The sequence below is a fragment of the Macrobrachium nipponense genome, chromosome 7, assembly GCF_015104395.2.
Source record: "Macrobrachium nipponense isolate FS-2020 chromosome 7, ASM1510439v2, whole genome shotgun sequence".
Classification (NCBI taxonomy): domain Eukaryota; kingdom Metazoa; phylum Arthropoda; class Malacostraca; order Decapoda; family Palaemonidae; genus Macrobrachium; species Macrobrachium nipponense.
In genome coordinates, this window is record NC_061109.1 from 93,790,167 (window position 1) to 93,813,503 (window position 23,337).

The window sequence follows — 23,337 nt, forward strand, 5'->3', positions numbered from 1 at the left end:
TCATAACATACTTTAACCCTCAAGAACTGGACTAAAAAAAATCAATATGCAGCATGCCAGACCAGGCAAACTTTGAGGTCAACCAATTTATTTAAGAAAAATAAAACTTCAAACTTTGAGGTTGGCTAATTTAAGAAAAAATTGCATAAAAAATTCTCCCTACCTTCTACAAGAAGTTGAAATTGACTACCATTTACAATCCCTTGTTGGGGCTCTTTTACATGTCAATTGTAAATTTTACCTAGTTATGTTATGTTTCTTCTAATAATTAATTTTATTTTATTTTATTTTATTTGGTAAAATTATAATTACAGCTCACAAAATATCATAACAGATAAGAGCTAAAATAAGTAACAAATTCTTAGTACGTATATTTGTTGTCAAATATTTACATAAATATACTGAGATAGAAGTTGCAGTAACTCTTTTGGATTATACATGTTTTCTAATATTTCTTCCCACTTTCTCTGCAAATTACAATTATAACTGACAAACTATACTATGAAAGATAAGCACTAAAACCAACAGAAACCCCTGGGTATATCTATGAGCAAATATATAGATAGAGAGATTCACATGAGACACACTACATACCCCCTTGAAGTCAAGTACACTACTGACTCATGAGACACCTAGAATCGGTGAACTAAGCCAGTCTTAAAAGTTGCCATTAGTAAATTTATGAGTTACTGAAGTAATGGAAACTCTTTCCCACTCAAATTCACGAAATCAGTGGCGCGTAATATTGATATTCACTACTCTAAACCGGTTATTGTTGCTCATGTGAGGGTATCTATCCTTTAAGGGTTAACAAGACTACCTAAAATTCAATTTCTTGCAATTGTACTCATAAAAAATTAGCTTGACATATCACATCTTAAAAAACAGATTACATTTAAAAAATGTATATAAATCAGTAAGTTCACATGGTTGTCAATTCCAATAAAATGCGCAATTTTTAGAAAAAACAGTGAACAGTCAATTTTTAGAAAAAACTGTAAACCTATTTCCTATCATTAGCCTTTCATGAAGCAACAAAATGTCTTAGATGTGCCTGCCTCAGTCCCTCTTAAAATAAATAAATAAATAAAAGAGCAATCAGATGGTAATACATACAGTGACTTCTCCACATACATATGGGTAACCTAAAACCTTACTCAGGCTGAAATTTTATGTTGTGATATAAAATTCTTCAAAGACCCTCATGCTTCTTAAACCTTGTTTATGATTATATAAAAACACACTAAGGAACTAATAGGATACCAGATTCTGTGTACCTTTTATATTGATTTATACAAATGTGGTAGATAAATAAAAAGGAAATCATCAATAAGTATATTGCATAGTTTTGCTAAGCCTCAACAGTTCAGGTTAGTGGGAGGTAGTAATAATTATCGCAGCATAACAACTGCATCATCCATGAATATGGCACAACCACCAGGTCTTCTATGCATCTCCCTACATCTCTGTAATAATCCAGGAAGTATTTGCAAATGTTTTTATTTACCTAAAAGTACAATATAACCATATATTACAAACCTATCAGAGTAATATTTAAAAGCAGCACCTAAAATGTAGATAAGTTGATAAAGTTATTGGAAAGCCAAAGAATGAACATGTTTATGCACTCATAATGAAAACAGTGCATAGCATATACTGTAAATGGCAAACGATACACATAAATAAAATATTACGGTTAAATCCAATATGTGGGTAATCAAAAGTATCTGGTACATTTCTGTCACCAGTAAATTTATTAACACTAAAGAAACAACTTGTCTGAATCATTTAATTTTTTCACCGATTTTAACTAGCATTACGTTCTTATTAATCTGAAAAACTGACAAAAATAAATAATAAACAATGAAAAAAGGGTACTTATGAGGGCAATGTCTTCAGAAAGGGAAGCTGGTACCTATCCCTAGTAACTGAATAATCCAGGGTGTGGCTCTATTCTAGTCCTACAACCTCCAGTATTTTTGTACATGGCCCCACTAAAACGTGGCGTGTATATCAACTGCTGACCTCTGGCACTATGACAAGGACACCTCTAGCAGGCAGTGTCCATGTGTTAGGTTTAGTTCTTTGGCCTGGAAGCATCTAATACAGCTGAGCATTTTTAATATAGAGATTGTACTTTCCACTGGGTATTCCTTCTATTCTGGTCTGATGACTGCACTTACAAGTTGATCAGTCAGCTTCAATAAACATATTTCCTTTAAGAATAAAATGAAACCAACAAAAACCGATAAAGCAGTCTAAAGAGGTTCACCAAGTCACAAATTCCTTATCCTAGGTACAAGATTGGTAAATATACATATAAACAAGATTGGTAAATATACATATAATCAATCAAAAAAACAAGAACTAGGGCACCACCAAGGAAAGAGAAACCCCTTTAGCCTTTGATGCACTCCCTTAAATCTTCTTTCATCCAAGGCTTGATTACCTTTGTAATGTCTACCTCTGAAGACTCAGGACTAGCAGTAGGTCTGCCAGCATCCGAGTAATTAATTATACCAATCATAGTGGTTCCAAACACTTTGCTTTTGTGTAAATAAAATATAAATAACTTTATAAAATCAAATAAGTAACCAAATTATGTATCAAGAGGAAACAAGAGCTAAACAGAATCTAGAAAACATTTCAAGTAAAAATACATTAAATCAAAAATATTTTGGATACGTAAGTAAAAAATTAGATAGTTTCAATGTTAGAAACTGACTTGAGTAATATAGCTTTTAAGTTTGCAAAATAGATTGTAATAAGATTAAAAAAATATGAAGAACTTGAACTGTGTATGCTATCCCAGTTTCATAGAATTTTTAGACAATCTACATTCACTAATAATAGTTCTATCAATTGTATCTAAGATATAAATATTATTTATAATAATTTTAGATATGGGTAATTAACAATGAATCTGAATATAACTAGACCACTAAAAATAATATGTTAAGGTTTTACAACTATATGTAATAAAATCATGAATAGATATCTTATTTTTATACTGGTCAATATAATAAAACTAGTAAAGCAAACTTGTTAATAACACCAACTTTGGCTAATGTTATAGTATTGTATTAATTTAATAAATCCCTCCCAAAAATAATAGAAAAAGAACTTACATCTAAACCATGTCCCAATTACACTGCCACATTTACAATCTATTTTCAATTAAAAATCATGTTATGTTTCATGATACCCTATATGTCAAATTTTTAACTTATTTGTATTTTCCATAACTTACAAACCTGAGGTCTTAACATTAGGATAAATACTCAGCACAAGCTGGAAATCAGTAAAGTTTAAAATAATTGTACACACAAGGGACTACTGGCATCTGTCCTTGGTCACGAGACATGTGGAGCCACCCACATACCCCTCATTAACTCGTGACCCCATTAGTTATTCTTCCAACCCAGGTTAGTTGATAGAGGGGGTGGTTAGAGGTGGGCCTTTGTATGTTAACCCTCTTACGCCGAAGCCCTAAAAATCAAAACCTCTCCTGTATGCCGGCGCCGGTTTGGAGTGAGCGCGGAACCGGAAAAAATAATTTTTCAAAAATCACAGCGCGCTTAGTTTTGAAGATTAAGAGTTCATTTTTGGCTCATTTTTTTTTGTTTTTTCATTGCCTGAAGTTTAGTATGCAATCATCAGAAATGAAAAATAATATCTATCATATGTAAATAATGCGATATATGGTAGCGAAAAAAAAAAAATTCATAGATAATTGTATTCAAATCACGCTGTGCAAAAAACGGTCAAAGCTAACGAGTTACTTTTTTTTTCGTTGTATTGTACACTAAATTGCAATCATTTTGATATATAATTCATAGTAAAACAATAAAAGCAACACCGGAAAAATATTATCACAAAATGATGTACGAATTCGTAACGAGCGGACGTAAAAAAATGTTATTTTCAAAAATTCACGGTAATTTTAAATAATGTTCTAGAGACTTCCAATTTGTTTCAAAATTAAGACAAATGATTGAATATTACGATACTGTAAGAGTTTTAGATTAGAATTGCAGATTTCGACCATTTCGGACGAGTTAAATTTGACCGAATGTCGAAATTTTAATATATATATTTTTTCATATGCACATATTTCAAAGATGGAAAAAAGCTACAACCTTCAATTATTTTTTATTGTATTTCTCATGAATTTGCACACATTTTGATATATTAAACTCTATAAAAAGGCTAATATGAAAAGGAGCAAATATTAGGATACTGCCATGTACGTATTTCGGAGACTTGCGGCCGCGAATCGGCGCGCGGAGTGAAGGTAAATATATTTTTCAAAAATTCACCATAAATCACAATATTGTTTTAGAGACTTCAAATTTGTTTCAAAATGAAGAAAAATGACGGAATATTACTAGGCCGTAAGAGTTTTAGCTTACAATTGCGTTTTTCAACTATTTCGGTAGAGTCAAATTTGACCGAACTTACGGTTTTTTTTGTTTTTTTTAGGTTTAAGTCAGTGATTATATGCAAATATTTCGAAAAAAAGAGAAAAGCTACAACCTTCAATCATTTTTAGTTGTATTCTACATGAAATTGTGCACATTTTCATATATAAAACTTTATGTAACAGCTAATTTTAAATGGTGCAAACATTTCGACAATCGCACAAAAAAATTCTGATTTTTTCGGAAGAGTTACCGCGCGAACGTAATTTTTTTTTTTTTCATAAATTCACCATAAATCGAAATATTGTGCTAGAGACTTCCAAGTCGTTGCAAAATGAAGGTAAATGATTGAATATTACTAGAATATAAGAGTTTTGAGCTTACAATTGGCGTTTTTCGACCATTTCGGTAGAGTCAAAGTTGACCAAAAGTTGAAATTTTTTGCACTTAACGTTATTTATATGAAAATATTTCAAAACTGATAAAAGCTACAACCATGGGTTGTTTTTTGTTGTATTGTGCATGAAATTTCGCACATTTTCCATATATAAAAACTTTATGTAACGGCAAACTTTAAAAAGGGTGCAAACATTAGGACAATCGCACGAAAAAATTTATCGGAAGAGTATCGCACGAACGTAAGGAAAAAGTTTTTTCATAAATTCACCATAAATCGAAATATTGTGCTAGAGACGTCCAATTTGTTGCAAAATGAAGGCAAGTGATTGAATATTACTATAATATAAGAATTTTAGCTTACAATTGCATTTCTCGACCATTTCTGTAGAGTCAAAGTTGACCGAAGGTTGAAATTTTTGCACTTATCGTTATTTATATGAAAATATTTCAAAATTGATAAAAGCTACAATCATGAGTATTTTTTAGTTGTATTGTGCATGAAATTGCGCACATTTTCATATATAATACTTCATGTAAAGGATAATTTAAAATGGTGCAATAATTATGTCAAAGTGACGAAATAATTTCCGAGATGTGTCACTGATACTTTTTAGTGCGATAAGAAAGAAATTCGCGCTTGCGCGCCTGCGTAGCGATTGTAAACAAAACAACGCCTTGATCCGTGAACTCCCAGCATCCCCCAAGGCGCGTGATACAAAAGTTTTCGGCTGGTAGGCCTATAAGTATTTTTCCGCGAATTTTTAAAAAAAACTTTTTTGAGCCGACGTATGATACGTCCAATCGGCATACGGGAGACATTTTGACTCGACGTTTAATACGTCCAATCGGCGTAATTAGGGTTAAAGACCTCGGTTTGTAAGTTATGAAAAATACAAATTAGTTAAAAATTTGTCATTTGTTCATATACTAAACAAACCTTCGGTCTTAACATTAAGAGGGTTAAGACCTCGGGTTTGTAAGTTATGAAAAATACAAATTAGTTAAAAATTTGTCATTTGTTCATATACGAAACAAACCTTCGGTCTTAACATTAGGATAGACTTACTCTTGGTGGGAGGTAAGTACTATTAACCAACTGGGAGCTTGCCACCTTTGATCAGTTTTCTGAATACTAGAATTCTATGAAACAACTGACCAGAATTTCAGAATCTAAGATATATATGAATATCATAGAGTCAGACTTCTGGGTTTTACACAATGTCATAGTTCATTGCGTCCGAGGAAGATAAGAAGATCTGTTCACCTAACAAACCAATCCATCCACTCATGTAGGTTTGTTATCATTCCTCTCCCCCTTACTAAAGAGAGGAATGTCCTGCTACTGATTGGTTATCTTACTGATACTAACCCTAACAGTATGGCCACTTCACTCACCTGTACCTTGTCCGTTCCAGCTTCTGATGGTACTCCCTTCTTACTGCCCTAAGTAAAGAAGGAGACAGAAATTTGAAAAGGAAGGAGGCCAGTTAACTCCTCCACTTCACATTCATACTATCATCTTAAACAAGATACCAACTGACCCGCCAGGGGTACTGGATGAGTTACACAATTTGTTGAGCAGCCACCAAGGGACCTAAGGAAATTGTGTCCAAGGACCTCTGGGCAACCTTATAAATATACAGGAAATTGAAAGTGGGTTTTCATAACAAAGAACCCACTCTCAAATTTCAATGAACAGATAGACACCTCAACACTGCTCAATTTTGAGCTTCGATACAGTCACAGACCAACCGTCACGATCATTTTAACATATGTTCTTAAAAGCCAGATGGCCATGCCCAATCACTAGTCCAATGTATATCACCATACATGTAAACATGTAATTACAGAGATGCTTCCCTCTGTTCTGACAACCTCTCCACCAGATCATTGTCTGCTGACCGAATGCCTTTAATGGACAGAAACCTCCTCTCTACAGCCAGTCACGGCCAAAGAGTCATTCTGTATATGTGAGCTAACGACCTTTGGAGTCGTGTTATGTCCGAGTGACACACTCCACCCAAAAACCTAGAACTATTAGTTCGAAAGGGGATACTGGTCAACCTCCAGACCTTGACATATTAATTCTTCCTATCGGTGGTGCCTCTTCCCCACACGAATCTGGTAGCGACGATTGTGCTACGATAAACTTTATCAGTCACTCATCCTGGGTCCTCCTTAATTACTGGAACCCATCCATCTGTTCGGGACATGGCGGAACAGGTAGAACCTAGAGTTTGCGTAACCTCCAGGTTGTTCCCAGTATCGCAAATGGAATCCTCAGGCTCCTTGAAGAGTGAAACCCCTGAGACGCTATTACATGGTTTTTCCATTATACAAGTTCCTCTCTGGACGAGTGGTTTGTGCACTCCTCTGCCAAACTGGTGGACAGAGGTCCTACTCCCATCTCGGCCAACGCGGAATCAGAGAAACTTATTTCTGGCGATAGAAAATAATTTGTTAACAGGATATGGCTCATTTTTCCACAAGTAATGTTAGTTCGCAACCACGAAACACCTTATGTGGTGACCTGTTACAATATACGGCATATGTTCAATATGCTACCCTCTAAAGGGAAATCCTATATTGCCAGAAACCATCATGGTGCTATTCTCGAGTAACCTAGCCCAGAATTGTACCCAATGTCACTTCATCCTACCTCACTCTCAAAGAATGGGAAACTCCCCACTTTCCCCTTCCAGATATGATGAGGTTCTAATGCCTTGCTCTAGTCAACTGAGTTCCATATAGAAACTAGACCAGTATGGAAGAGACCCATTTGCAGATTTCAGGTCAACCTAGCCAACAACCACTTGGACTAGTCTAAGTAGGTACAGTGGGGCCTCGTTATCCACGGGGGATAGGGCCCAGAACCCCCCGTGATAAGTAAATACCCGTGTTATCCTGATACCCCCCTCAAAAATTGCTTAAAACTGCCTACTTTAATAGTTAACCCACCCAAGACCACTATTCCAATGTTTATAACTGCCTACTTTAGTTCAAACACTAAATATGTTTTCAACTATCACCTAAAACTAAATATCATGCAAGTTCATAAGGTTTGGTGGTTTAGCCTGCTAATGGCCGAGTCATTCAGATGTGTGCTGATGCTAGTCAAGTTACGTTAATTTTCTTATTAATCTCGAGAATTTAATAGAAAATCTCAAGATTAAAAAAAATCCCAAGATAATAAAATAATTGTAAAAATAACACGCCTTGGAGTCCTTAATCATTCTCTCTCTCCTCCAGCTCTCTTCTCATTCTCTCTCGTCTCTCTCTCTCTCTCTCCTCTCTCTCTCTCTCTCTACTCCTCTCTTGGAAATAAATACGTACGTACTGTAATTTAAGTCTTTCACCAACGGGTATCAGTAAATGTGTAGACATTGTGTGCGTGTTTATTTAAATAAATATTAATATAATACTGTTAAATGAATGTGAGATAATTAAAATCACCTATAATAAAATAGTGGGACAATTAATACCATATGTTCACTAATAGGTATTATTTTCAAAACAAACATTCCGTAAAACACAAAAAATATATGTACATAACAATCAAAATATAATAATGTTTTGCAGTTCAACTTGTGAATTTTAACAATAAGTATGACTATATAATATATTTCACCATATCGATCTTGAAGTTGAAGAGTCGTAAAATTCTGAGGATGGTCCGGGAAAAGGATTTGTACTTTGTGATTACGTATCGCTACAACACCATGTGGTATTTTCATACCACTATATTGATGACGCATCGCTACGATACACTGGTGTTTTTCATACCACTATACGTTAAAGTTAAAAACATGACATAGAATCGACTTTGCGACTTCGTTCACTTTGATATTTTTAACGATACAATAACTATCATTTGTACTACTAAAACCATCTTCACATAAGTAATTTTTCGTAAGATATGTGTTGTTGCAAAAGCTAGCTTATACATAAAAGGCTTTTATAATTTAAGTCATCTTAGATATACATATGCACCCAAACTCATTGTGGGGAAATTTACTACTGTTTCCTCGGATATTTAAATACTTTAGCATCATTCAAACACTTTAATAATATAATGCATAAATACTAGGCTATACATATTTACATCGTATACAAATACTACATACAGTTATATACACATACTTTTATATACAAAGTTAACAGTTATATAAACATACTTTTATATACAAAGTTAATCATATGAGTAGTGATCAGACGACAGCTGTGCACTGGACTACGTACGTACTACTTGGAAGATAAAACAAACAAAAATTTTGTTGTTGTTAGTCGCCGGGATAGATTAACATTTTTCCAGAGATTAAAGAGCTGAATTTTGTTTTGAAGGTATGTCAACTGCGTTATTATATTATTGTTTTCACGAAGGAATAATTATATAAAGAAAATTATTGAGTAATTTTTGCCGTCAGCAGTCAGAAAATCACGAACATGGTAACGTTCAAACCTAGTGCCATCCATGCCATATGTCTATAAAAAGAACAGAAGCAGAGGGCAGTCATTGGATAACAGATCTCCATGGCTACCAACCAACCAATCAGGTGTTAGTTATACTACTCTGTAATTTTTTAGAATGAACGTTTACACACACGAAGCTAACGATGATGTATGTGTTTTGCATACAGTACGTAGTTTTAGTTTTTATTATTAGTGTAAGTATTTTACTGATTTCATGAAGAATAGAATGATTCCTTCTCATTACTTTGAATGCAAAATGGCTTGAAGATTCTTCCGCAAAAAGAAGAGAGAAAAAAAAATTTCCTTACAAGATGATACCTATTTACTAACGCGGTTGACATACCTTCAAAACAAAATTCAGCTCTTTAATCTCTGGAAAAATGTTAATCTATCCCGGTGACTAAAAATATCAAAGTGAATGAAGTCGCAAAGTCGATTCTATGTCATGTTTTTCCTAAACGCGTTGACTTAAAGGAGAACGTTATTTTGGTTGTTTTATCACTGCCACAAACCCATAACAATGCAGTGTATGTATGATAATTCTAAACTATTATTCACTACCAAAATAACGATGATATTTTGTATTGAAAATTAATGTTACATATATTCCAAACATTATTACTACGTAGCATGAATAGTACTATAAATATTTCGAAAGATAATCTTGCTGTGAACGCTACCATAATTTGATTTTCATATACGTACTTACATTTTGTCAGCTGGCTGGCCTCGCATAGATAAAATTGATTTCACTGATATGGAATTACTCCACGAATAGCCTTTTATTATGAAGATATGACGACTTAAAGGAGAACGTTATTTTGGTTGTTTTATCACTGCCACAAACCCATAACAATGCAGTGTATGTATGATAATTCTAAACTATTATTCACTACCAAAATAACGATGATATTTTGTATTGAAAATTAATGTTACGTATATTCCAAACATTATTACTACGTAGCATGAATAGTACTACAAAAATTTCGAAAGATAATCTTGCTGTGAACGCTACCATAATTTGATTTTCATATACGTACGTACATTTTGTCAGCTGGCTGGCCTCGCATAGATCAAATTGATTTCCCTGATATGGAATTACTCCACGAATAGCCTTTTTATTATGAAGATATGACGATAATATATAAGGTAAAAAATGCTTTTATGTATTTCGTTTACGCTTCGTCGCCAATAACAAACAGCAATACTTACGATAATCTATGACAAATAGCGTTTGTATGACTTCATTGTTCAGAGAAGTTATATACGAATACTGCCAAAATAATAGTGAAGTTCGAATTAATTTTACCCTTAATGTTATTACTACTGTAATTACACTACCACTACTATTAAAATTTCTAAAAGTTTATCAAACAAAAAATGTCGCTTTGAACGCAACCGTATACATAAACCATTTTCGTACGTAAAGGTATATGCTTACATTTTGTGGCTGGCCACTCCGACGATAAGTTGAGTGCAATGATGTGGAATTATTCTTTGAATAGGCTATTTATTATGAAGATATGACTATGATATATATGGTAAGAATGGTTTTATTACCTTTATTGTCAGTTAATATCATAATGTGAATGTTTGTGTACGTTGGTGGTTATTGCACTGCAACTACGCTTAGCCTACCAATGAACGTCGTACATAAACCTTGAATAGGCTATTTATTTTGAAGATAGGACAATAATATATTAGGTGAGAATGGTTTTATTACCTTTATTGTCAGTTAATATCATTATATGAGTCTTTAAATGAATGTTGGTAGTTATCGGACCACGGCCGAGGGTTAGCCTACCGAAAAACATCGCATACGCAACACAACAAACCCGTGATGCAGCGATTCATACCAGTGATGTAACATGAGAAACGGTCCAAGAAAAAACCCGTGATTAACTGTATCCGTGAACACTGATCCGTGAATAAGCGATGCCCCACTGTATAGTCAATTAAGAATTGACTAACTTATTTTAAGTTGGCAAGACCAGGTTGACCCTGGCTTGGTTAGGTTAGGTTATGTTAACCGTCCCAATTAGGCTAGGACCCTGGTTTGGTTAGGTTAGGCTATGTTAACCCTTCCAATTAGTCTAGGACCTAGTTTGGTTAGGTTAGGCTATGTTAACACTTCCAATTAGGCTAGGCTAACTCCTCCATCACTTAGGGTAGGTTAAGTCCATCCGAAATGTACTCTTAACTAGGCTAGGCTAGTATAGACTAGCTTAATCTAGAAACTAAATGACTTAGGTTAGGGTAAAGTCATTCAAGAACGTTTGGGCTATCCATGCTAGGCTACAACCACAACCTTCTACACTGAGGTGGTAAAAGTGTTTCGAATGGGTAGCCTAGGCACTAGTCTATGCTCTGCTATACTTATAACCTTACTATTATTATTATTAATAGGTGTTAGTTTTTCCAGACCTCTGAGTCTCAAGTAGACTCTTCTCGGGCTGGTTCTCAGGATCAATCCTGAGAAAGGGGAAAAAAAAAAAAATAAAAAAAATAAAAAAAAAAAAAAAAAAAAAAAATAAATAAATAAATAAATAAATTTAGACTTTATTTGAGAAACCCGTCTTATTTAAAAAATTTATGATTTTATTAATTGAAAAATCCCTGCTTTCCGCAAGAATATTTTTCATTTCTGAACTCCGCAGATAAATAGATCTTTGCTGGGTCCAATTTGGGCACTCAACAAGCAAATGCTGTACTGTCATGGGTATTTGACATCTGTTACATTTCACTGGGTCAGCATGTGGTGTTGACATTAAGTGACCATGTGAGAATCTTGTGTGTCCTATACGTAGCCTTGCTAGGATCACCTCTTTTGCTCTTTCCTCCTGTGAGGATGTCCTCCATGCATAGACTTCAGTTTTTATATTTTTAAGTTTGTTTGTTGTTGGCACCGAGGCCCATTCTTCTTTCCAATCCTGGTAAATTACTAATTAGCCCAACCTAAGATAGTAAGGGTCAAGCAGCCAGACCATGTTAAGTCATCAACCCACTGCTAGGCTAAGTTGACATGTACGAAATGTATGTCGGAACCACCTAACCTATGAGTTAGACTAAGCGGACCCGGCTAAGCTAAGAATTGTACCACTCAGACTAAGCTAAGATAGTAACTGCAGGTCTGAAAACTAAACCGCAACCATTAGCTGGTCCAAGTCAGCACATGCATACTCGAACCAGTTAGTTTGGACAGTCTAAGCTAATAGCTACTACTCAGATTAACTAAGATAGTAGTAGTAGACTCGGACTGGCTGGAATAGGCTACGAATATAACCACTTGTTAGGCTAAAAGGTATGACCCAATTATTCTGGCTATATCATCTTAGGTTACAAGTGCCTACTTAGGATTGGCTACCTTAAGTGGCGAAAGAAAGACATTCACCTCTTCCTTTCGACTTATGTTTCCATTCGACTTCATTAAGAAGAATGGTTCTACAGTACTTTCAAAGGAACCAAGCTTTCGATTAACTGTAACTACTTGTGTAAGAGTCGAAGCGTTTGGTCAATATTCTTATGGGAAGAATCCAGCTTATACCAACAAGTTTTAAAACATGGGAATTCTTCTTACCTATAAAGGTTTGAAGTTTTCTGGAGTCAACCCAAAGTATGCTAATTCCCACCATTCAGGCTGCATACGATCACTAAGAGGCATCCATATCCTTCCATCAATCCGTGCATTTTACGTATTGTAAAACGGACTCTACACAACTAAAACAAGGTAATTCATACACTTTTGTATCCTTTTTCAAACCAAACACCATGTCAATCCCCGAGGGAAACATGCTGGCAGGCGTCTCCGTGCTCCCCGAAAGGTTATTGAATTGACTAATCAAATCAATCACCTCCTCATACGAAGCCAGAAACTCTTGGTTTTCCCTTCCCTCCGGTTCTAACGCACTGTGTTCAGCCACAGGAGACATTAACTCACTCCTATCCTCTGGCAAACGTCCGGATGCGTCATGGCCGCCCGACCTTACAGCCGCGGCATCTTTGATCTTTAATGGCCACTGATGGCTCGATCTCGAATAGTCAGTATGATCTGAGAAGGTATCTATTTGCATAAGTCATGGCCGACCGACCATACGGCCATGGCATCTTTGATCTTTAATGGCCACCTTTTTTAAGGACAGGACTTTGATATTCATACCACTTAATAAGGTGACTTGGGACATCTCCAAACCGCATATGATTTTCGCCTCTGACCTTCAGTTTTGTGACGCCAGGGCGATTTATCCCGAAAATAACCATTTTTCAAATTCTATCTCCTCCCTTGATATTTAATATTAAGACCTGGGATTACTACCATATATAGACCTGATGTAGACCTCCAATCGAATGGAGAGTTTTTTTTCTAAAAGTCATTTTTTTGCTAGATATGAATTTTTCAATATGGTCAAAAAATAAACCCTATAAATCAGGAGAAAAAATTTATAAAAAAAATACGAAACAAAAATTGGAAAAAAGGGCTCTATTTGATTGTTCTATAATGTCTTTCTGATTTATATACCAAATTCCAATGTTATAGCTTTAAAACTAAGTGAGAAGATAGATTTTAAAGGTCAATAAGTATAGTTTTGAGATACGGGCGTTCAAAGTTTTCCTTCGTATTTCTATAAAGACAATGTTAATAAATAATGATTATTATGAATGTATATTTCTTTTTTGTGATAATAAACCAAACCAAAACTATTTTATTTATCATAATTTAATCATAAATGATGATCCATTTGCTCATATATCGCAGCCTGGGGCACTGCTTGAGGCAAGATGGGGCACTCCTTCCTACGCAATTCTCTCTCTCCCCTTCACTAACTCGGCTTATTACAGCGAATTTTCTTCTTCTGTATGTTAGCGAGATGTTTTCCTTGTATTTTCCTCTTTGGCATGATGAAATTCTTGCCCGAAACAAAGATAAACAAACGTAAAATGGAAGAGAATGTCAAGAGGTGAAACTCGAAGGCATACTCTTTTTTTTACAAAGACAATTTAATAAATCATGATTATTATGAATTTCATATTCCATTTTGGGTATTGAAAAACCAAAACTTTGTTATTTATCATAAATGAAGATCTCTTTGCTCAAAGATTGTAGCCTTGGGCATAGTGTGACGTGTGCTGTCAAGCAAGACGGGGGCGTTACTAAGCAACCCTCCCCTCTCTCTTCACTAACTACGCATATATTATGATATTCTGTAATAATACTAGAGCGATTTTTCTTCGCCTGTACGTTAGCGAGATGTTTTCCTTGTCTTTTCCTCATTGGCATGATGAAATTCTTGCCGAAACATACATAAACATACGTAAAAGTGGGCGAATGGCAGAGGTGAAATGGAACGTGTAGACTACTTGAAGTCTGTGATCGCACTAAATCAGGACTGGACTTGGTAGCTGAGCCTGAAGTCTCCATCTCGACTCGGGGAATGTCTACAGATGCCATTTCTCCCAATTTCTTTGACAATAATTATCAAAATTTACGATAATAGAAGAAATATTGCATTTTCTTCTACGGATCAATGTTTTAGGCTTATTGAGTTACGATAACTAATTACCCTGTAACTACGAAAGTAAGAGGTATTTTGACGAAATATTTCGTATACGTATTCTCAATTGCCAAATGAAGCTCCATGAATTTTTTCATGACTTTGCATTTTTCGCCCTATACCACCATATATAGGGGTTCCGGCCGGCCCCCTTAAAGGCTGCTGATGGCTTGATCTCGAATATATATAGACAGTAGGATTTGGGAAGATATCTGTTTGCAATCCTATATGTATACAAATTGAGAGCAATTTTATCATATTGCATTATTCTGACGCCTAGAGTCCATGGAAAACGTTTGTAAAAGCATCGGCGTGTGTATCAAGTTTAGCAACGGCATTGTAGTCTCTCTTAGACTCTTTGTAGTCACCATTGGCAACTCTGCATCAGCCGCTAGACCAGCGACCGTTGACACTTCCCTCGTTCAAACTCTTGTAAACGGCTTCGTCTGATTGCTTTGAGCTTACCAGCCACTGACTTCTTGATTTACTTCCTGATTGGGCTGTGACAGTCCTGGTTCGAAGATGAAGAAGGATTTACTCTTCTCCTCTTGTCCCGAGGATTAGTCACAAAATCCCGTATCCTCCGACGCTTGACTGGTACACTCAGTGACGCCATTGAACTTAGCTATGACACCATCTAAGGGAAGAAGACGACGAATCACGCCTTTTCTTTTTGTCTTCTTAGCCCTTTTCACCTCTAGATCTTGTTGCGTATTAGGTTCCGGAGGCAGTGAAATATAAGAATCAGTAGGCTGTGACATCATGACTACTGCCATTTGCAAGCGTTTTTTGTTTATGACGTCAACACGCTTCATGGAAGTGTGAAGCTGTTTATGGTACTCTTGCAGCCAAGATCAAGACCCAACCTTCTGTGGCATTTCTACTTTACAAGGATGTGACAGTCCTGGCTCGAAGATGAAGAAGAAATTATTCTTCTCCTCTTGGCACGAGGATCAGTCACGAAGTCCCTGATTCTAGCCTTTCCCAACTCTTCACAGCAGCCACACTAGACTAACTTTCCAACATTCACTTGTTCGAGAATTACAACTACTTCTTGTGCTTTCATATAATAGGGATGTAATAATCCTGGCTTGAAGAGGAGAAGAAACTTCTCCTCTTGGCTCTAGGATCAGCTACGAAGTCCCTATTCTTCCAGGATTGGCAGGAGAACGCACTGGCATCAAAGCCCGTCACCTAAGCTTGCTGACGCCTAAGCGGAGGGATACAGCATTATGTGACTTATATCTCCTAACGCTTGTAATTTCTCTAAAAAACAATGTGCATTAAAAATCTCCAATCCGAAAGCATAGTTGTAAAGTACTCTTGTACCTCGAAATGAAAATGGAAGCATGTCTTCGTAAGTAGGCCACAGCTGTGAAGTGACGTCACTGAGTATCTCGAATGCGAAGCCAGCACCCTACCAGAAGTGCAAGGCTGTTGATGTTATTCTCGTAGGCATAGCAACCTGACATTAAAGGCTGCCTTGTTGCACTATCTTCTTCTTTAAAGATGGCGACGCACCAGACCGCCATACAGTGCATATCAGGATAAAGGAGACATCCATCACGGATGGCAGCTTGACGTTATACACCAAACCAACTGCCCTTCCTGGGTTGGTTCTCCTGATAAACCTAACGCCGACCGAACACCTGCATCCTCTCTACCCACGTATCTGTTGTTTGGAATTCCCGGGTATGTGAACATGAAGTCTCATGCTGCGACACTTCCTGGATATTACAAGAAGCAGATAAACGCCCTGATTTTTCTTCGACGGTTTCGACGTCGAGGTACTCATCGTGTAGTAAGTCGAAGATACATTAGGGCATTTATCTGCTTCTTGTAATATCCAGGAAGTGTCGCAGCATGAGAAGACTTCATGTTCACATACCCGGGAATTCCAAACAACAAATTAAAAACAACTGGGGGCAAACTAAACCGGCTTTAAAAGGACGGAGCAAAGCACATCCTCACTTAAAGGCGGTAAGAAAATAACTAACGGGGTCATGAGTTAATGAGGGGTATGTGGGTGGCTCCACATGTCTCGTGACCTAGCACAGATGCCAATAGTCCCTTGAGTGTACAATTATTTTAAACTTTACCGGTTTCCAGCTGGCGCTGAGTATTTATCCTAATGTTAAGACTGAAGGTCTGTTTCGTATATGAACAAATACAGTAATTCTGACATATTATGACTCCAAACACTTCTGTTAATATGCCAATCAGTAAGACCTGAGGTTATCATTTCCCATTTCTGCAGATTTGCCAACTCTTGTATGGAAGACAGAGCCACCTGTCAACAGTAATTAAATTTGGAACTTAAATCTGAATTAATAGTATGATCCGCTCTTGTATATATTCAAATATATTCTAAATGAACCTTAGCCTTTCCTACCTACTGATCAGGTTACTTTATATATATAAATATACACATACATACCTTTTCATTAATGATACAGTCAAGATCCTCTTGGCAAGGGGAACCTAAAATACCCAGGATATGATTAAGTTGATCAAGATAATGTTTACCAGGGAACAACGGTCGATTTGATAACATTTCTGCTAAAATACATCCAACTGACCAGATATCAATGGATTTTGTATAACCCTGAAAATAAATGAAAATTGTTAATGTTATTATTCATCAGACATCAGTAGTGACAAAATAATTTACTTGAACTATTAACTTTTAAAAACCAAGATTGATTTTCTTATACAAGCAATTCACTTCTGCAAAAGAAGAAAGTAAGATATTCATAATAATGTTTCTCTTATATACAACACAAAGTCTTGCCAAGTTCGTGTATCCAAGATATGAAGAATAACACAAACAGGTAGGTGATTATACATGTATATTGTATAAATGATAATTGTTCTAGAATCCCTGACATGATCTCAAAATAAAAAAGTGTTTCAAAATCTAGTTGGGTTTCATGTACAGAGTAGCAGCAAAGATGTGTGAATGTAATGATAAGTGAAGAAAGAGAGATTTGGTTTCTATGAGGGATGTAAGCAGTACCCCATCAATCATCTGACACCATTAATTACCTTGTTACCATTTTCCAATGACTAAACCAGATATATGTATATAAGAGATTTTTATTCTAATAATGACACCCTTTATTTAATCATGCTCATGTATTTACACTATAAAACCTCTTAAGGGATAATACCCTATACATAATGAATGATACATATACCCACTATGTAATTTCCTTTTGAAAACCAAATTTTCCCTGTTTTCAAATTTTCAAGAAACCAGTTTTAATGTACTGTATACTACATAAGAAAATAATTCATATGCCACAAGTCCCTCTTATGAAGTAAAACAAAATTCATTTAGCATACAAGGAAACAAAAATCTCAACTATTTTCTCTGGAATGATACAGAACATCTAAATATCTACACCAAGGAAAGATACAAGGACTTCAGTACAATAAAATAAGCTAAATTACTATGAAATAAAGAAAATTACAAAAGATCATCTACAACTTTAGTTTGGAGTCATGAATTAAAAGTAGTAAAGTATTTATGCCACCCAGTAAGCTATGATAACTTACTGCACTATCTCACTCCCCCGGAAAATTAAATTCCAATAATACCTTTGAATTGAGCATGATCTCGGGGGCCCTATACCAACGAGTTGCTACGTATTCTGTTAGGAATCCTGTATGATCATGTTCTGGATCTGCAACACGCGCTAGACCAAAATCACAAATCTGCAAAGGAAAATATCAATTCTTACAATTTATCTGCAAATCTTAAACTACCATTCAATAGCCCATTATCCATGCTTTCCAAAGTACTTTACACAAATCTTTAATGTCAAACTAATAATTATACCTTAAGTATAGTAAAAATTTGCTATTCTTAACATGAAATCACTTTTGAATATGGATACTTGGTGCCACAACTGTACAAAAGAAAAAGGCCCCAGTATTTGGTAACCAAATAGGGTATTTGTACTTGCACATTTTGAAAACATTAGTTCAAAAGGATTCAAACAATTACAGGATGTACACTGTTAGGGTAACATTTTTACTTAGGCCAACTTTACTGCTGGTGACAAATATGAAATTATACACTGAAAAATTTTAGAACTCTAATCTCAAGAGAATTTAAAAGCCTTTAAAAACTGGTTGGTGGGAAAGGTCTGTCCTCTTTGTTGGTAAATTTTATATTAATTATGTTTACATATTTAGTTAATAGCCAGCGTTTGCTCTCCCATTATTTCCTTATTATGTTCTAAGCTCACATCACAGAGGTAGGGATGCAATGCAATTGTGAATTGTTTTACTGATGATCAAATTCACAATTGAAGATAAGCTACAGACAAGATCTGTGCTAAAATACAAACTTATGAACCCTCACTTCAAAGACCAAGCTTACGGCACGGCTAGCTCTAACAATATAAACCCAGTAGCTCACAGGCTTGGGAAGTAATGCACCAAGGATCAAGCTCTCAGTAATCCCACAATAGCAGCTATATTGTAAAATAGCAGCAGCATTACAGATAAAGCTGCAATTGATTAGATATGGTAATAAAATCTGCACCATATTGCTCAAGGGCCTCTTGGGCCAGATTGGACAACTAAAGAACTAAACTGGCTTGGACTTCTACCTGGTTGAGGTCAAGAGTCACATGTAATACAAGTCCCATGATGGATGGTACTGCACAAAGGGAGTGGTCATGTTGGGGATGGTCTGATTGAGACCCATTGGTGGTATCATGAGAAATAACACTGATACTGGAACAGACCTGTCAAAGTAACACCCATGGCCTTACAAGGCCAATTCTGAAGATTCAGGCGACTGGTAGTCGTAGGAAATACAGACTCTTCCCTCTGCATCGCCAGAAAGATACAAACAAAATGGGAAATCCACTGTTTCTCTTCTTACTATGTCTCCCCCATATTATGAAGTTTCAGAAAGTAAGCACCCCAGGTAAGCACCGAGGCATCCAAGAACATCAAAATGTAAGCATTTACGTATTAGGTTTTTTGTGTCTTGCCAAAACCAAAGATTCTTATGACCTCTTCTATGATTAAAATAAGGTAATTCCAGGCCTTGGACTAGGTCAACCACCATTTGACCAGTTCTAATTACAATGAGCAAAGCTAGAAGTGCTAGTAGGGAGCCAGTTTCTCCAGCGACAACAGTGTGACGAGTGACGACTACCTATTAGGACTTCCAAACAGACAAGTGCCTTTCAAAAAGTATTGAAAGATCTTAGCAAACCTTATCTTGTCAATGGAAGGCTAAACCAAGAGACTTCTTCTATTGATATTCTTGCCAAGAGGAGCATTTACTATAGATATCATCAAGTCCAAATTTCACTACTTTACCTGGAGGCCAAGAGAGTGACAGATCTAGAAGAGCTTCAACATCTACCTCTTCAACTAGCCTTTAATAGAAGTCATGACCAGCCAGTTATTTAGGTAATAATGCAAACACATGAAAAGATAAGGAGTCCAGTCAACATCATCATGGTCCATCTAAACACCACAGGAGTGATAGAAAGGTCATAAGGATATGAAACTGTTATATCTAATTGGGAACCCTACCCTAAATCCTGGCCTCTAACCCTAATAAAATCTGCAACAACCACTATAAACAAATACGGAATCTAAATTCACTGGCATCAACCCCTCCTTTCCATCAAATCAGGTAAAAGCTACCCAAGAGCCTAACCAACTCAACATCCACAATAATGCACCCTTTACAGTTAAAACTGAGAGTAGCAATGTGATGCAAGAAATTCTGTAAATAAACCATGTTTCTATATACTTTCAATTTTCCTATGTAACCATGTTTAGAAGGTACACAAATCAGACTAAATACAAAATAAATCTATGTACATATAAGAGAAAATGACATTTTTATGATAAAATAAGATTTTATACATACTTACCAAGTAGTTACATAGCTACAGTTTCTAAAACTGTCGGCAGCTAGAATTTTTGAAATTCACGGAAGCGCTAGTTTGTTTTGGTCAGGTGATACCCCCCACCCACTATCGGGGGAGTGAGGAACCAACACCATCCGAAAATCAGTTGTTTATGCCCTATTATCCATGTGAGGGGAGGAGGGGGGGCTTTGATCATGTAACAACAAGGTAAGTACAGTGGACCCCCCGTATTCGCGTTCTCCGGATTCGCGACTCACACATTCGCGGATTTCTCTCGGGAACGTTTCCCTACATTATTCGCGGAAAATTCATGCATTCGCGGTATTTTTCTATGAGAAATATCCACAAATTCCTGGTTTTTGTTATCAATTTCATCATAAAATGCACTTTTTGTGATAAAACTATTAAAAAAACCAAGTATGAAAATTTTTAGTGGTTTTTCTTAAGTTTTAACTAACAAAACAGGCTGTTTTTAGCGTTGTTATAGGGGTTCCAAACATTCGCGGATTCTAACTATTCGCGGGGCTGGTCTGGTACGCATCCCCCGCGAATACGGGGGGACCACTGTATACATAAAATCTTATTTTATCATAAAAATGTCATTTTTATGTATGCAACTTACCAAGTAGTTACATAGCTCAATCCCACATTGTAGGAGGTGGGATCCATGGATATGCTCATAATTTTTTAAAATTTAATAAATACAAAATATATATTTAGTGCTAGCATCCATGCAGATGCTTGTTGGTTCCTTACCTGTTAAAGAGAGCTAAACAGTTGATTACCGCCTCTGGAAGTCGCTCGTCTTAACTCACAGGGACGTGGCGGTATAGCCATGGCTCGTCCTCTAAACAGTGGGACCCATGCAGCTAAGGAATGTCCGTGGCTAGCATGGTCAACCAAAGGATGCCCTTGCCCAAGGCGCAGTACCAAATAACCAAATTTTACCAGAGTAAAAAACATATCACCTCAACCATAACCATAAAATTCATACCAGACTCTACACTTGACTGAAGGGTACTCCTAGTACATCCATAGTACCTCCAGGCTCCCCTAAAAACTCAACAACCTCGTTCAAGGTGAAAAGAGAGGCTAGGAAGGTATGACTTTCTGCACACCTTTACCCAATGTTTTGCCTGCCGCTAAATACGGACCCAGGGTACTGCAGTTTTCATATACTGTTTCAATATCACGCAAGTAATGCGAGGCGAACAATGATTTACATTCCCAATACGTTGCTTGTATAATAGAGTCCAAAGAGAGATTGTGTTTAAACGAGAGAGGTTGCCACTGCTCTTACCTCGTGAGCTTTCACTTTAAGTTTATTGAGGTCAGTTTCTTTCACTTGTGAATGAGCATCTACAATTACGCTATGTAAGAAGAATGCCAGAGCGTTTTTAGACATTGGGCTTGCCGGATTCCTTACCAAACACCATAACCGATCGGACGGGCTCCTAACTTTCTCTGTCCTTTGTAAATAACATTTCAGAGCTCTGACCGGGCAGAGTAACCTCACTTCTTCTTCCGGTCCTACCAAGACCGTGAGGTTTTTGATACTGAATGAACGAGGCCACGGTTTGGATGGGATCTCGTTTTTTGCCAAAAACCCCAAGGTTAATGCACAAACCGCATTACCCTGCGCAAAGCCTATTCTCTTGTCCATGGCATTTATTTCACTCACTCTTTTAGCTGTAGACAGGGCTACTAGGAATAAGGTCTTTCTCGTCAAATCTCTCTTTGCAAAGGCTCACACGGAGTTTCCGACAGCCACTTAAGTACTACATCTACGTTCCAAGATAATATCTTCGAACCTTTGGGTTTTTCTATATCGAAGTACTTAATGAGATCTGCAAGATCTCTATTCGACGACACTTCCAATCCTCTGTGCTTGAAAACAGATCCCAACATCGCCTTATAACCTTTGATAGTTGCAGTAGACAGATTCCTATCTGTTCTCAGATAAAAAAAAAAATCTGCTATTTCTGTTATAGGTGTTTTAGAAGACAAAACATTATGTTCTTTACACCAGGCTCTAAACACAGCCCACTTTGCCTGATAGACTTTACTTGAAGATTCCCTTCTGCACTGAGCAATAGCTCTCGCCGCTTGTCTTGAAAACCCCTTCGCTCGTAAGAGTTGTCGGACAGTCTGTAAGCGGTTAGAGACAGGGTGGATAGTCCTCGATGGAACCTCCTGAAGTGGGGTTGTCTGAGTAGATCTGTTCTCTGAGGAAGTAACCTTGGCCAATCCACTAGATCTAAAAGATCTGAAAACCATTCGTGCACTGGCCAGAATGGAGCAATGAGTCATCGAAACGTTGTGATGCATTCCGAATTTGTTGACAACTTCTCTCACCATCTTGAATGGGGGAAAAGCATACAAGTCCTTGTTCGACAAGTCCAAAAGCATCGCATCTATCGACCATGCTTTCGGGTCTGGGGCTGGTGAACAGTAAAGGGGGAGACGATGGTTTCTTGCTGTGGCAAACAGATCTATCATAGGTTTCCCCCAGAGTTTCCACAATTCGAGGCATACCACTGGGTTCATCATCCATTCCGTGTGAAGTACTTGCCTCCTGCTGCTCAGTTCGTC

At 36.6% G+C, this 23,337-nt stretch overlaps 1 protein-coding gene across 1 annotated transcript in view; it reads right to left on the minus strand.

Moving 5' to 3' along the window:
* LOC135217163 (mitogen-activated protein kinase 1-like) overlaps positions 1–23,337 on the minus strand; it is a 101,948-nt gene that overhangs the window by 11,717 nt on the left and 66,894 nt on the right. The window contains exons 5-6 of the mRNA XM_064252882.1: positions 18,440–18,556; positions 17,277–17,444 (exon numbers count right to left, since the gene is read on the minus strand). Of these exons, the coding sequence (XP_064108952.1) occupies positions 17,277–17,444; positions 18,440–18,556 (285 nt within the window). The remainder of the gene's footprint in view (positions 1–17,276; positions 17,445–18,439; positions 18,557–23,337) is intronic.